We start from the raw sequence: 10,418 nt of genomic DNA, 5'->3' as shown, positions 1-10,418 counted from the left end.
CCCTGAATTTCGGTGAAATATTGATATTGTTTATAAATACTCCCTTTCCCTGCTACTCGGTCTTTCCTCGTGTATCTGCAGGGAGAGGGTTTACTCTATCCCTTGATCCCACCCGCAGCTCTCCGGCCCAAATGCCGATGCTTGCGGACACGATCTAAGCAGAAAACTACTACGAGTGTTGGCTTTTTGAAGTAAAAGTCTTATTGTACATCTGGCTGTACAATTTAAAAAAATGCATCTATTGATGGTCATTATGGGAAAGCTTTTCAGAGGAGAAAATACCCATTTTGGTAGCACAGATCCCATTTTGACAATACTGCATTTTTGTGGGTTTGGGAATCCTGCCTGTACAAGACATCTGAAAATCGGTATTTTACAATTTGATATTTGGAAACGGGGTCATTTTGATATTTTGGAACTTGATATTCTGTTGTTTTGAAATGGAATTAGTTTGGTATTTTGGAACCTGGTATTCTGATATTTGGAAACCGGGTAACTTTGGTATTTTGGAACTTGGTAATTTGTAACTGGGTTACTTTGGTATTTCTGAACGTGTTCTGGCAATTTGAAACTGGGTTACTTTGCTACCTCTGAACGTGGTGTTCTGGTATTTTGAAACTAGGCTATTTTAATATTTTGGAACTGGGTATTGTGGTTGTTTGAAACTGTTTTTCTGGTATTTTGAAATTTGGGTTTCTATGATTTTGAACTAGGTTATTCTGGTATTTTGTTCCAAAATACCAGACAAATAACAAACAAAACAAAGAACAAAATTTTTCTGTAGGCTGTTTTTTTAGTGTATTTGTAGGCTTTTTTTTTTTCCCTGTGTATTGTATGATGAGCTTTTACTGTTTTTGTAACCTCGGGGTTTGGTTTTTTGTAATCTGCGCCTGGCAGGGACCTGGGGCATCCCGGTCGAGTCTCTAGGCTTCGTTTGCTGTCTTCCGCTACGATTAACAGTTCCTGGCATGGGAACTGTTAAATTACAGACTATATGATGAGACGCTTCCTGAAACAAATTAATTCCAGCTAAATGACTCTTCCTGCTCTGCAGTTCCTATACCTGGCCCGGTTTAAATCCGTACCTAGCCCGACTCTTCGGTCCTTCCGTTTCCTACCGCTCTGCTCGGGGCTTTGCACCTCACGCTCTTTCCTCCCTCGGTGGCGTCACGGCAGAATGTGGCGAGGTTTTGGCCGGCACTTGAGGTCTCCGAGATGAACTTACCGAGAATTCTTCTGCTTTTCGCTGCACCTGCCACAACAACATTTGTTCACTGAAATAAATGCTTTCCACAATGAACTAAAGGTGTAAGGGAACAAGCGCTGCACTGTTGGGGAGGAGGATAGTTTGGCAAGGGAATTACACAGATCTGGAGGCTTGGCAGAATTGAAAAAAAGGCAAGAAAAACACAAGAACTCCAAGCCCAAGCTACATCCACTACACAAAACATATTGGCCATAAAAGCAAGAAATTGCCATCTGCTTCTAAAAAACCTAAGCAGCACAAAATAAAATCTATTTTGCTAGAGTTCTGCTTACCATAAAAAACCCTGATTAATTTAATCATGACACTTAAACTTCAGGCATATTAGAAAACTTGTACTGTCTGAAATGTCAGGGGAGGCTGATGCAGCAGCTCCACCCCAGTCACTGTGCTGGAAAGCACAGGAGGCACCTGCTACATCACAGGTACTTTTGGAAATAAATAAAACACAGCACTTTAGGTTGTGACAGATTGTAAAGCACTGTACCTAAAAGCCCCATAACATAAACATGTACTGAAGCTGAAGCAAGCACCACATTGGAAGCTTCTTTCCATCCTGTTCCTTCCACCCGCTTGCTGCAGTTCCCTGGGAGCTGCCAGGAGCACTTACTTGCACTGAAGCATCTCCCATGATGAATTTTGCCCCTTCAATAACAGCTAAGTAGGAGAACCGGAGCTGATCTGCATGATGATCTGCATGAGTCTGGATGAGCCCCATCCTGTACTTCCTCATTTCCAGGAGAACCTGCTTAACGTCCACGGAAGAAGGGTCTTTCCGTTTGTCCATCTGCAGATAAAAACGTGAAACATGTTTTCTGCTCTGATGAGGTTCACTACAATGACTCACTTTGTGGTAAGGCCTTCACACCACCCTCCACATTACAGAACGAATGAACTCACATACAATTGGTATCAACGGCTCTTTACTGGGTCTCCAAAAACACACAGGGGAAAACACTGGGCCTCAAAAATGCTGCTTTCCCTGAAAGCAAAGCCTGTCTTTGCGAATCACTCTGAAAACTGGAGACTTTTCTTCCCCTAACTCAAAATGGCCACTTAGGAATGAGACCTGCCTTGGAATACACTCCCAAAACAGCAGAGTAAAACAACAGGAAATCACAGGGAACCCCTCCAGCCCCTGCTCCAGCTCCTTTAAGGCTGCACCAAAGCTCCCCTGAAGGTGCCTGTGCAGGAGAGGTGGCCCTGCAGGTGGCCCTTACCAGCAGCAGACAGGTGTCCACCAGGCAGAAGGTGCCCGACCTCCCGATGCCAGCGCTGCAGTGCACCACGACCGGGCCGTGCCCGGGGCTCGGCGAGCCCGACTCCCGCACCTTGAACGGGAAATTCAGGAACGAGGCCGGCGACTCTGGGACCCCAAAGTCGGGCCAGGTGGTGTAGTGAAAGTGCAGAATCTCCCGAGTTTCCTGGGTCTGCAAAAACAGGGTTTGGGAACAGTTTTAGTTTGGATACACCAGTCAGAAGGACTGACTTAAATTCCAAGAACAAAGTTTCAGGGAGTCTCAGGGAGTTTTTATAGCTGCACAGCCAAGAAACTAATTACAAGTAATTGTCTCTTGTTGTGAAGGTCTCCACTGGGACCAAAGGGAATTGGGTAAGTAAATTTACTTATTTACAATTCAGTTATTTCAGTGCAGCTCAGAAGCCTGTGTCACTCTGGGTATGGCTGAGACATGAAACCGCCTGGAGTGTCCCCAGGTACGTCTCAGAAATATCCAAGAGTTTCATTTCCATGACATCTCATGCAGAATCATCAAATCCAGACCAATTCGTGACCCCCAATTTCAAGCCAATCTCCTGGCCCGGCTGCGGCGCGATTCATCTGGTGCCCCGAGATGGGACCCTCTCTGCCCGGCTGCCGGATCCAGGGGTAAGCGGACCTCCCGGTCGCGACCCTGAATTTTCAGGGGGAGCTCGGCTGTCCTTTGGCTCGCGGCGGGGGCGGACAAGGACCATCTGCACCAAATTAAGGTATTTGCTATTCCTTTTAAACACAGAAATACCTGCAGGTCCAGGGTTCGAGTCCCTGAGGGTGGGTTGAAAGTCCCGAAGAAGACTGGGTCTCCCAAAATTAGTCCTGGGCAAGAAAAAAAAGTACTTTTAAGGGGTTGGACCCCGACTTTCAAAGGGGTTGGACCCCACTGGGAAAGGTACCTTTAAGGGGCTGGACCCCACTGGCGTGTGCTATTGTACTGCTATTTTTGTTTTGTCTGTTGCTATTCTGCTGCTGTGTGAGTGAGAGTGGATGAGACGTGCTGTCAAAGTACAAAGCGAGTGAGAGGCTCTATCTGCGGTTCCGTACCCCGGCGACGGGCTCGACCGGAGGAAAGCGAAGCATTTGGCAAAGAGCGAATGAGCATAAATCACATAAACTGTCGGTTTGGAATTCAACCTTACTGTCCAAAGGGGGTGGATTTTAGAGGAGAAAGATTTTAGCTATTGAATTGAAAACATGCAGACCCCCAACGCCTTTCTGATATAGCTCCATCTGATTTCCCTTTTGAAATCCCGTGTTAAGTGTGAGAAAACGGTTCTAAAGCTTGTCTTTGTGTGCATGTATTAATTGTGAGAGAAAGTGGTATTGTATTTCTACTAGATGGAGTGGGTGGTGTCCAAGCTGCCAGAGGAGAGAGCTTGGTATCAGACTAGAAAGAGCAGGAATAAAGAACTTGCCAGAAAAGGAAAGTGCAGATAATGTTAAAGGGGAGAGTGGCAGAGAATAGTGAGAAATTTGAGAGGAGCTGGTTAGAAAAGTACAGCAAGCGTATGGAAGAAGAGATGAGGAAAAGGCAAAAGCAATGGCAAAGGTGATGGCAGAGGTTGTAAGAATTGTGGACATTGTGGTTAATAAGTTTGGGTGTTTAGTTCCCTTTTCTGCTTGGTGTTTTGTGCGGAGCTGCGAGGCTCCTGTTATGTGGTGCTTGTGCAGAGCTGAAAGGCTCCTGTTTGGAGGGGACCCGTGCCCCTGTGCCTTTTGTGTTTTGTTGTGAAAAGCCAAAATTGGCAGGTTTCGGTTCTGAGGTGAATCCGGAGCTCCTATCTTGTGGGGAACCCTCCCCTGCCACCGGTCTGTGGTTTATTGTGGAGAACTAGAATTGGCAGATTCTAATCCTGCGGCCAATTCTGCAGCTGCTGCCTTGTGGGGATGGTGTTGTCCCTGTGCAGGCCCAGGTATTTGTCATGCAGCCTCATCTGCGGGGGCTGTAAAGAAACCTATGGGGAGAATGTTTTGCTGTCCTTCCTTGGTTAATTTGTTAGTCACCTCTCTACTCCTGGGGTGGACTTGGTAAAAAAAAAAAATATTGAGATAAGGAACAGTTGGTTACTAAAAGATGATTGATTACTAAAAATGTGATTGGTTATTTAAAAAAAAAAAAGGCGACTCAAATGCCTGATTCACAGACTGCAACTCTTGCAAAACTCTTAAAAGCAGTCTCGCTCCCTCCGCTGAAGAATCAATTGGAAGAAACCCCACCGAAAACCTGTGGGAGACAACAAAAGTGGTGCGACAAGCACTTCATAGAATAAAAACTAAAACTCCACTTGAATAAGTTAATTCAATTAAACTCTTGTTTCACTCAGACATATTTTTTTGGGGGAAGTTTGTTTCTTTTCTCTTTTCTAGGAATGTCAAATGTCCCGACATCAAAGATAAAGCAAGCAGTTTGAGAGCAAGGAAACTGCAAGCAGCAAAATCACACCTAAAAGTGATAACCGTTGCTTCGCTGTCACTTTGTGTTAGCCCTATAAAGTTTTACTTCTTTTTTAATAATCGGTCTAGTGGGCCAAATTTTCACTTTTCTTTTATAGGAATCTACCAACACATGAGATGGAGCTGTGTGAAAACCAATGAAATTGAAAGTGTCACCATAATTGCTTGCATTGTCAGTTGGTTAATGTTTGTAATTTGTTTGTGTTTTCATTGCAAGTGACAGATCAAATAGTAGTTAAAGCATTCTACATATTCTTGAGTTTAATTTTTGTCTAACTTGTTTTGTCTTTTTACTGAAAAATGGTGTGGCTCAGGTCTTATGGATGTATAATTTGTTTCAACCAATATTATCCTGAGAGTTGGTATAAGAATTTATACATATTTGAAATCCTACAAATATGGACTAACCCTCCCGGTTCTGCCTCAGAAAGCTTCAAAATTATTATAATCTGGCTAAATTTTTTGGATTTTCTAATTAGTGAATTAAAGAATCTTGACAAAACACAAGCAAATGCTACATGAGAAATGATTGAATCCCCCTTCCTAAACCAGGAGGGATACAGAAAAGCCTTCTACCAGCTCTCAAACTAAAGTGCTGTTCAATCTCATGCCATATGTCTTAAGAGGATGTTTTAACTTTTCCTCACCCCTCCTATTTATAGCACATTCTGCAATGTCAGTTGTAGGTGCAGAATGGGATGAAGGCAATTTATTCACAAAAGAAAAAAGGCTACTTGAGGTAAAAAGAAAAAAAAACCTTAAGTTTGAAAGAGAATTCATTTCATTTTTAATCCCACCAAAAATAAAGCCACAGTTTGTAGTTTGTGTCAAGATTAAATGACAAGAGTGCTATAATCTGTCTCCTGGAAAACAGAGCATAGCCCTGATGTAAAGATATGTTTGCATGAGAATATTTTGTATGAAAATGTTTTGTGTGTTAGTTTTGTATCATAAAAACTAATCCTTTATAATGTATAGAATTATACAGCAGAGTAAGAATATTATTATAACAAAAACTGTATAAAGAAGCTACAACCAAAGAAGCCTCCTGAAGATACCTGACTAGGACTTTAAAGTGTAAGTTAAACCACTAAGATTAGATAAAGGGAAAACCCATTCTTTGACCAACTCAGGCCTAGGAAAAAAAACAAAACAAAAACAACCGACCAAACAAACAAGACTGAGAGAAATACCCATAGATAGTAAAATAACAAATCAGATGATCCCATTAGTAAGAGATGTTGAAATTCCAGGGAGATCAAAACGGGCTCCCCCAGTGATTATTGAACTACTGGAAGGGGTACAACCAGTGTCAGTTAAATAATATCCACTAAGGCATGAAGCATGAGTAGGAATGGAACCAATAATTAGTAAATTTATTGATCAGAAGTTGTTGAGAGAGTGTAGATCTTCCTGCAATACCCCAATTCTACCAGTACAAAAGCCAAATGGAAGTTATTGATTAGTTCAGGACCTGAGGACACGTTACTCAAAAAATTACAAAGTGACTGAGTGTGGTTTTCAGTTTTAGATTTAAAGGATGTTTTCTTTTGTCTGCCATTAGGTGAAAGCAGTCAGGAAATTTTTGCCTTTGAATGGGAAAACCCCAGAACAGGGAGAAAAAGCCAGCTTACGTGGACTGTGTTGCCACAAGGATTCAAAAATAGACCCGTGATATTTGGAGATCAATTAGCCGAGGAACTGGAAGCCTGGACGCCGCCACTTGGGAAAGGGGAGGTACGCTCTTGCAGTACATCGATGATCTATTGATAACAACAAGGACCTGTGAAGACTGCAAGAACTGGACTGTAAGTCTTTTAAATTTTCTGAGACTAAGTGGACATAGAGTCTCTCCTGAAAAGGCTCAGCTAGTCCTCCACAATGTTACATATCTGGGGTATGAACTGGCAGGAGGGGAGAGAGCCTTGAGAGACAACAGGAAGGAGGCAATTTGTCAAATGCCCTGGCCAACTGAAGAACCAAAGAACTGAGAACTTTTCTGGGAATGACAGGATGGTGTAGATTATGGATCTACAACTATAGACTCACTGTGAAACCTTTATACCAACTCCTAAAAGAGACTGGGGGAACTCACCTATGCTGGACACCAGAGACTAATAATGCATTTGTAACTCTGAAACGTGAGTTGATGCAAGCTCTAGCACTGGGCATACTAGATGTCACTAAACCTTTTCTGTTGTTTTCACATGAGAGACAAGGACTGGCACTGGGACTTTTGGCACAGAAGCTGGGACTGTACAAAAGGCCGGTGGCTTATTTCTCCAAGCAGCTGGACGTGGTCAGCCAAGGAGGGCCCGCCTGCCTGCATGCAGTGGCAGCCGTGATCCTGAACATAGAAGAAGCTCGCAAGTTCACACTGGGACAGCATATAACTGTTTTTGTCCCTCACATGGTGTCAGCAGTGCTCACACAGAAAGAAAATCACCGGTTAACCCCATCTCGCTTTCTCAAATACCAGGCTGTCCTGGCAGAATTGAAGGATGTGAGTATCCAAGTAACTAACGTTTTAAACCCAGCAGCTTACCTCCAGGGCAAGGCTGCTGAGGAGCCTGTAAGACATGACTGCATCAAAACCGTGGAGGTGGTTTACTCCGGCTGGCTGGACCTAAAGGACTCTCCGCTAGAAAATGCAGCAAACTGGTTCACCGATGGGAGCGGTTACGTCAAGAATGGTAAGCGGCTTGCTGGGTATGCAGCTACAACCACAGACGCTGTCATTGAGGCAAAACCGTTACCTGTGGGGACATCAGCTCAAAAGGCTGAAATAATAGCCCTAACTCGAGCCTTGGCATTGGCCGAAGAAAAACCTATCAACATTTGGACTGAGTCGAGGTATACTTTTGGGGTGGTACACACTCACAGGGCTATCTGGAAAGAAAGGGGTTTATTAACCTCACAGAAGAAATCAAGCACGCTACTGAAATTGTACAGTTACTGGAAGCAGTGGTAAAACCTTCAAAAGTGGCTATAATGCATTGTAAGGGACAGTCCCAGGGTAACGCTATCCCTGAACTGGGAAATGCTATGGCAGACAAAACAGCAAAGGCAGTGGCCAGTGGGGTTCAGATCCAAGCCCTAGCTCTAATTCCTTCTAGCATCCTTATAAGTTTAAAAAAAAAAAAAAAAAACAAAAAAAACACCATATGACACCGATGATTTAAATTGGATACAAGAAGACAAGGGACAAATGAGCACAGATGGGTGGGCTAGGATAAAGGGTCTCATAATCATACCCAGAAAACTGTTAAAATTATTTATCCAAAGCGAACATTGCATCAGATCACCTTAGATTACAGTTCTTGAAGGTTTGAGGAGGTATGAGACAAACTTACAGCATGGTTACCCAACTTACCCGGCTTAAACAATTGTTTGTAATAGCTATTTGTGTTATTGCATTGTTACTTAGTGTTTGTATTAGTAGTTACTGTTGTATGATATTATGTACCTGGAATCGAGATGCCTATGCTCCATGGCACAAGCATAAACTTAGAACTAAGATAGAGAAGGGTTCTTACTTTAAAGACATGCCAGATTTGTAAAGAATTACAAATACCCAAAGAAAAGGGGGGGATTGAAGAAGGGGCAGTCAATAACTAACTCATGTAAGCACAAGTTAACTAGTGGGAGACAGCAAATGTTAGTTCAGACAGCAGATGCTAAAAACACAACCTAAGAGGCCAAATTCAACTTAATCTTGTCAAGATAGAGGGGACAAGGATTATCTCAGAGGCTGCTAAATCATTCATTATTTAAAGCCGTGGCTCAGTTAAAGAGCAATACCAATTAAGCTCCTGGATAAAAAGCCTGGGAGATCGGGGTTGGTTTTTTTCCATTGTTCCTTTCGGTGGCTTTTTGCAAGCAAACTATGAAGCGGACAAGCCGCAAGCGTGCTACAGTGCCCCTTGCTGGGACTCGCTCCGGGCTGGCGCTGTTCCACGGTGCGAGGGGACCAGAAAAGCCACGCGACCCACGGAACCGGCGGCACTCGCCGCCCGGGGACGGCCCCGCGCTCCCGGAACCGGGCGCAGCGCGGCTCGCGGCACGGAAGCGGCTCCTCCGGCAGGCGGGGGCGGCCCCGCGCCGGGAGACCCCCGCCCGCCCCCGGCGCCTGCCGAACGGCACCGGCACCGGCGCCTGACCGAAGGGGAGCCGGCGGCGCCCGAGCCCCGCACACGGACGGCACGGAGCGGGCGGGACGACCCGGGGCGGCGCGGCTCCATGGCGCATCTCCCGCCGGCCGGCCCGGCGGCGCTCACCTCGGCTCCGCGCGGCTCGGACCGGCGCGGCTCCGTCGGTCCCTGTCGGCGGCCCAGCCCCCAAATTCCCACTCCTCCTTAGAAATTCCCCAGGGGCCGGGAGTGCTCCCGCGCGAGACATTCGGTGCCGGGGCATGGCCGGAAGCGACCTCAAATGCGGTGTCACGCTCCGATTCAAACCTTTCAAGTGCTGGAAAAGCCGGAGTTTCTTTCAATTTAACCCCTGAAACTGAGGCAACGGGGGGTGTTCACCTCAATTCAAACCAATACAATGGTAAATAAATGTGTTCTCCCTTTCTATTTAATGGTCTAAGATATCAGAAAGAGAGGAGTTTTCCTCAACTCTCTCAAATGATGGGGAAAGGGCGATTTTTACCTTCATTAAAACCCTCAAAAAGCAGGGGCAGCAGGGCTTCCCCCTCAATTTAGAACTTAGGTTGATGAAAATGGAGGGGTTACCCTCAATTCAAACCCATAAAATGGTAACATCTGTGCTTTCCCCTTCCATTTAAAATGGAAGGGGGATCCCCTCGTTCAAACACAGACAATAATGAAGGAGGAGTTTCTTCCCTCCATTTAAACTCCTTTTGTTCTCGTAATCCCCATTTTTTTCTGAGGGCACGGGGGGAGGGACTGGCAAGATGAAATCGGAAGGGAAAAATAGAAAGAACCCCCCCCGCAAACCCACGCACCGGCTCACCTGCTTAGCTGCAGCTGCCTGGCGCCTCCTTTGGCAATGCTCCGCATCTAACTGCATCCGAGTGCTCCCCCAGACCCTGTGAGATGCTCTCACCGTCCTTTCGTGAGAGACCCCCCCAGGACCTCACCGTAAGCCCCTCTCCTCCAACATAGCCCTGCAAAAGTGAGCTGAGGTAACCCCTCCTAAAACAGGCCCCGGCAGGAGCCGCCCTCTCCTCACCGTCACAGCTCACACCTGGGGCTGCTCTGCCCCCTCATCATTCTCACGGCTCACACCTGGGGTTGTTGCCGGTCCAAGTGTGAGGGCAGGTGCAGAAAGGATTTGCTGCTCCTTCCCTGGACGGCTCATTGTCTGCACCTGACACGCTGAGGCACTGGGCTTTCCTTTCCATAGATAATAGATAGTTGATGCCAGGTGCAGGTAAACTGTCGGGGTTGGTTTTTGAAA

The 10,418-nt window shown here is 45.6% G+C and overlaps 1 protein-coding gene across 1 annotated transcript; it reads right to left on the bottom strand.

The window, feature by feature from the left end:
* Positions 1 to 218: 218 nt before the first annotated feature.
* On the bottom strand, positions 219 to 9,764 carry LOC138099741 (tyrosine-protein phosphatase non-receptor type 1-like). The gene is made up of 5 exons (XM_068997209.1): positions 9,272 to 9,764; positions 3,286 to 3,359; positions 2,485 to 2,694; positions 1,875 to 2,051; positions 219 to 1,252 (listed from the first exon to the last, which is right to left on the bottom strand). The coding sequence occupies exons 1-5, from the start codon at positions 9,405 to 9,407 to the stop codon at positions 1,142 to 1,144; spliced, it is 708 nt and encodes a 235-aa protein (XP_068853310.1). The 5' UTR covers positions 9,408 to 9,764; the 3' UTR covers positions 219 to 1,141.
* Between the last annotated feature and the right edge of the window lie 654 nt (positions 9,765 to 10,418).

This window comes from Aphelocoma coerulescens, chromosome 28 (genome assembly GCF_041296385.1).
Source record: "Aphelocoma coerulescens isolate FSJ_1873_10779 chromosome 28, UR_Acoe_1.0, whole genome shotgun sequence".
Taxonomy (NCBI): Eukaryota; Metazoa; Chordata; class Aves; order Passeriformes; family Corvidae; genus Aphelocoma; species Aphelocoma coerulescens.
This window is presented reverse-complemented; position numbering and strand designations above follow the sequence as displayed.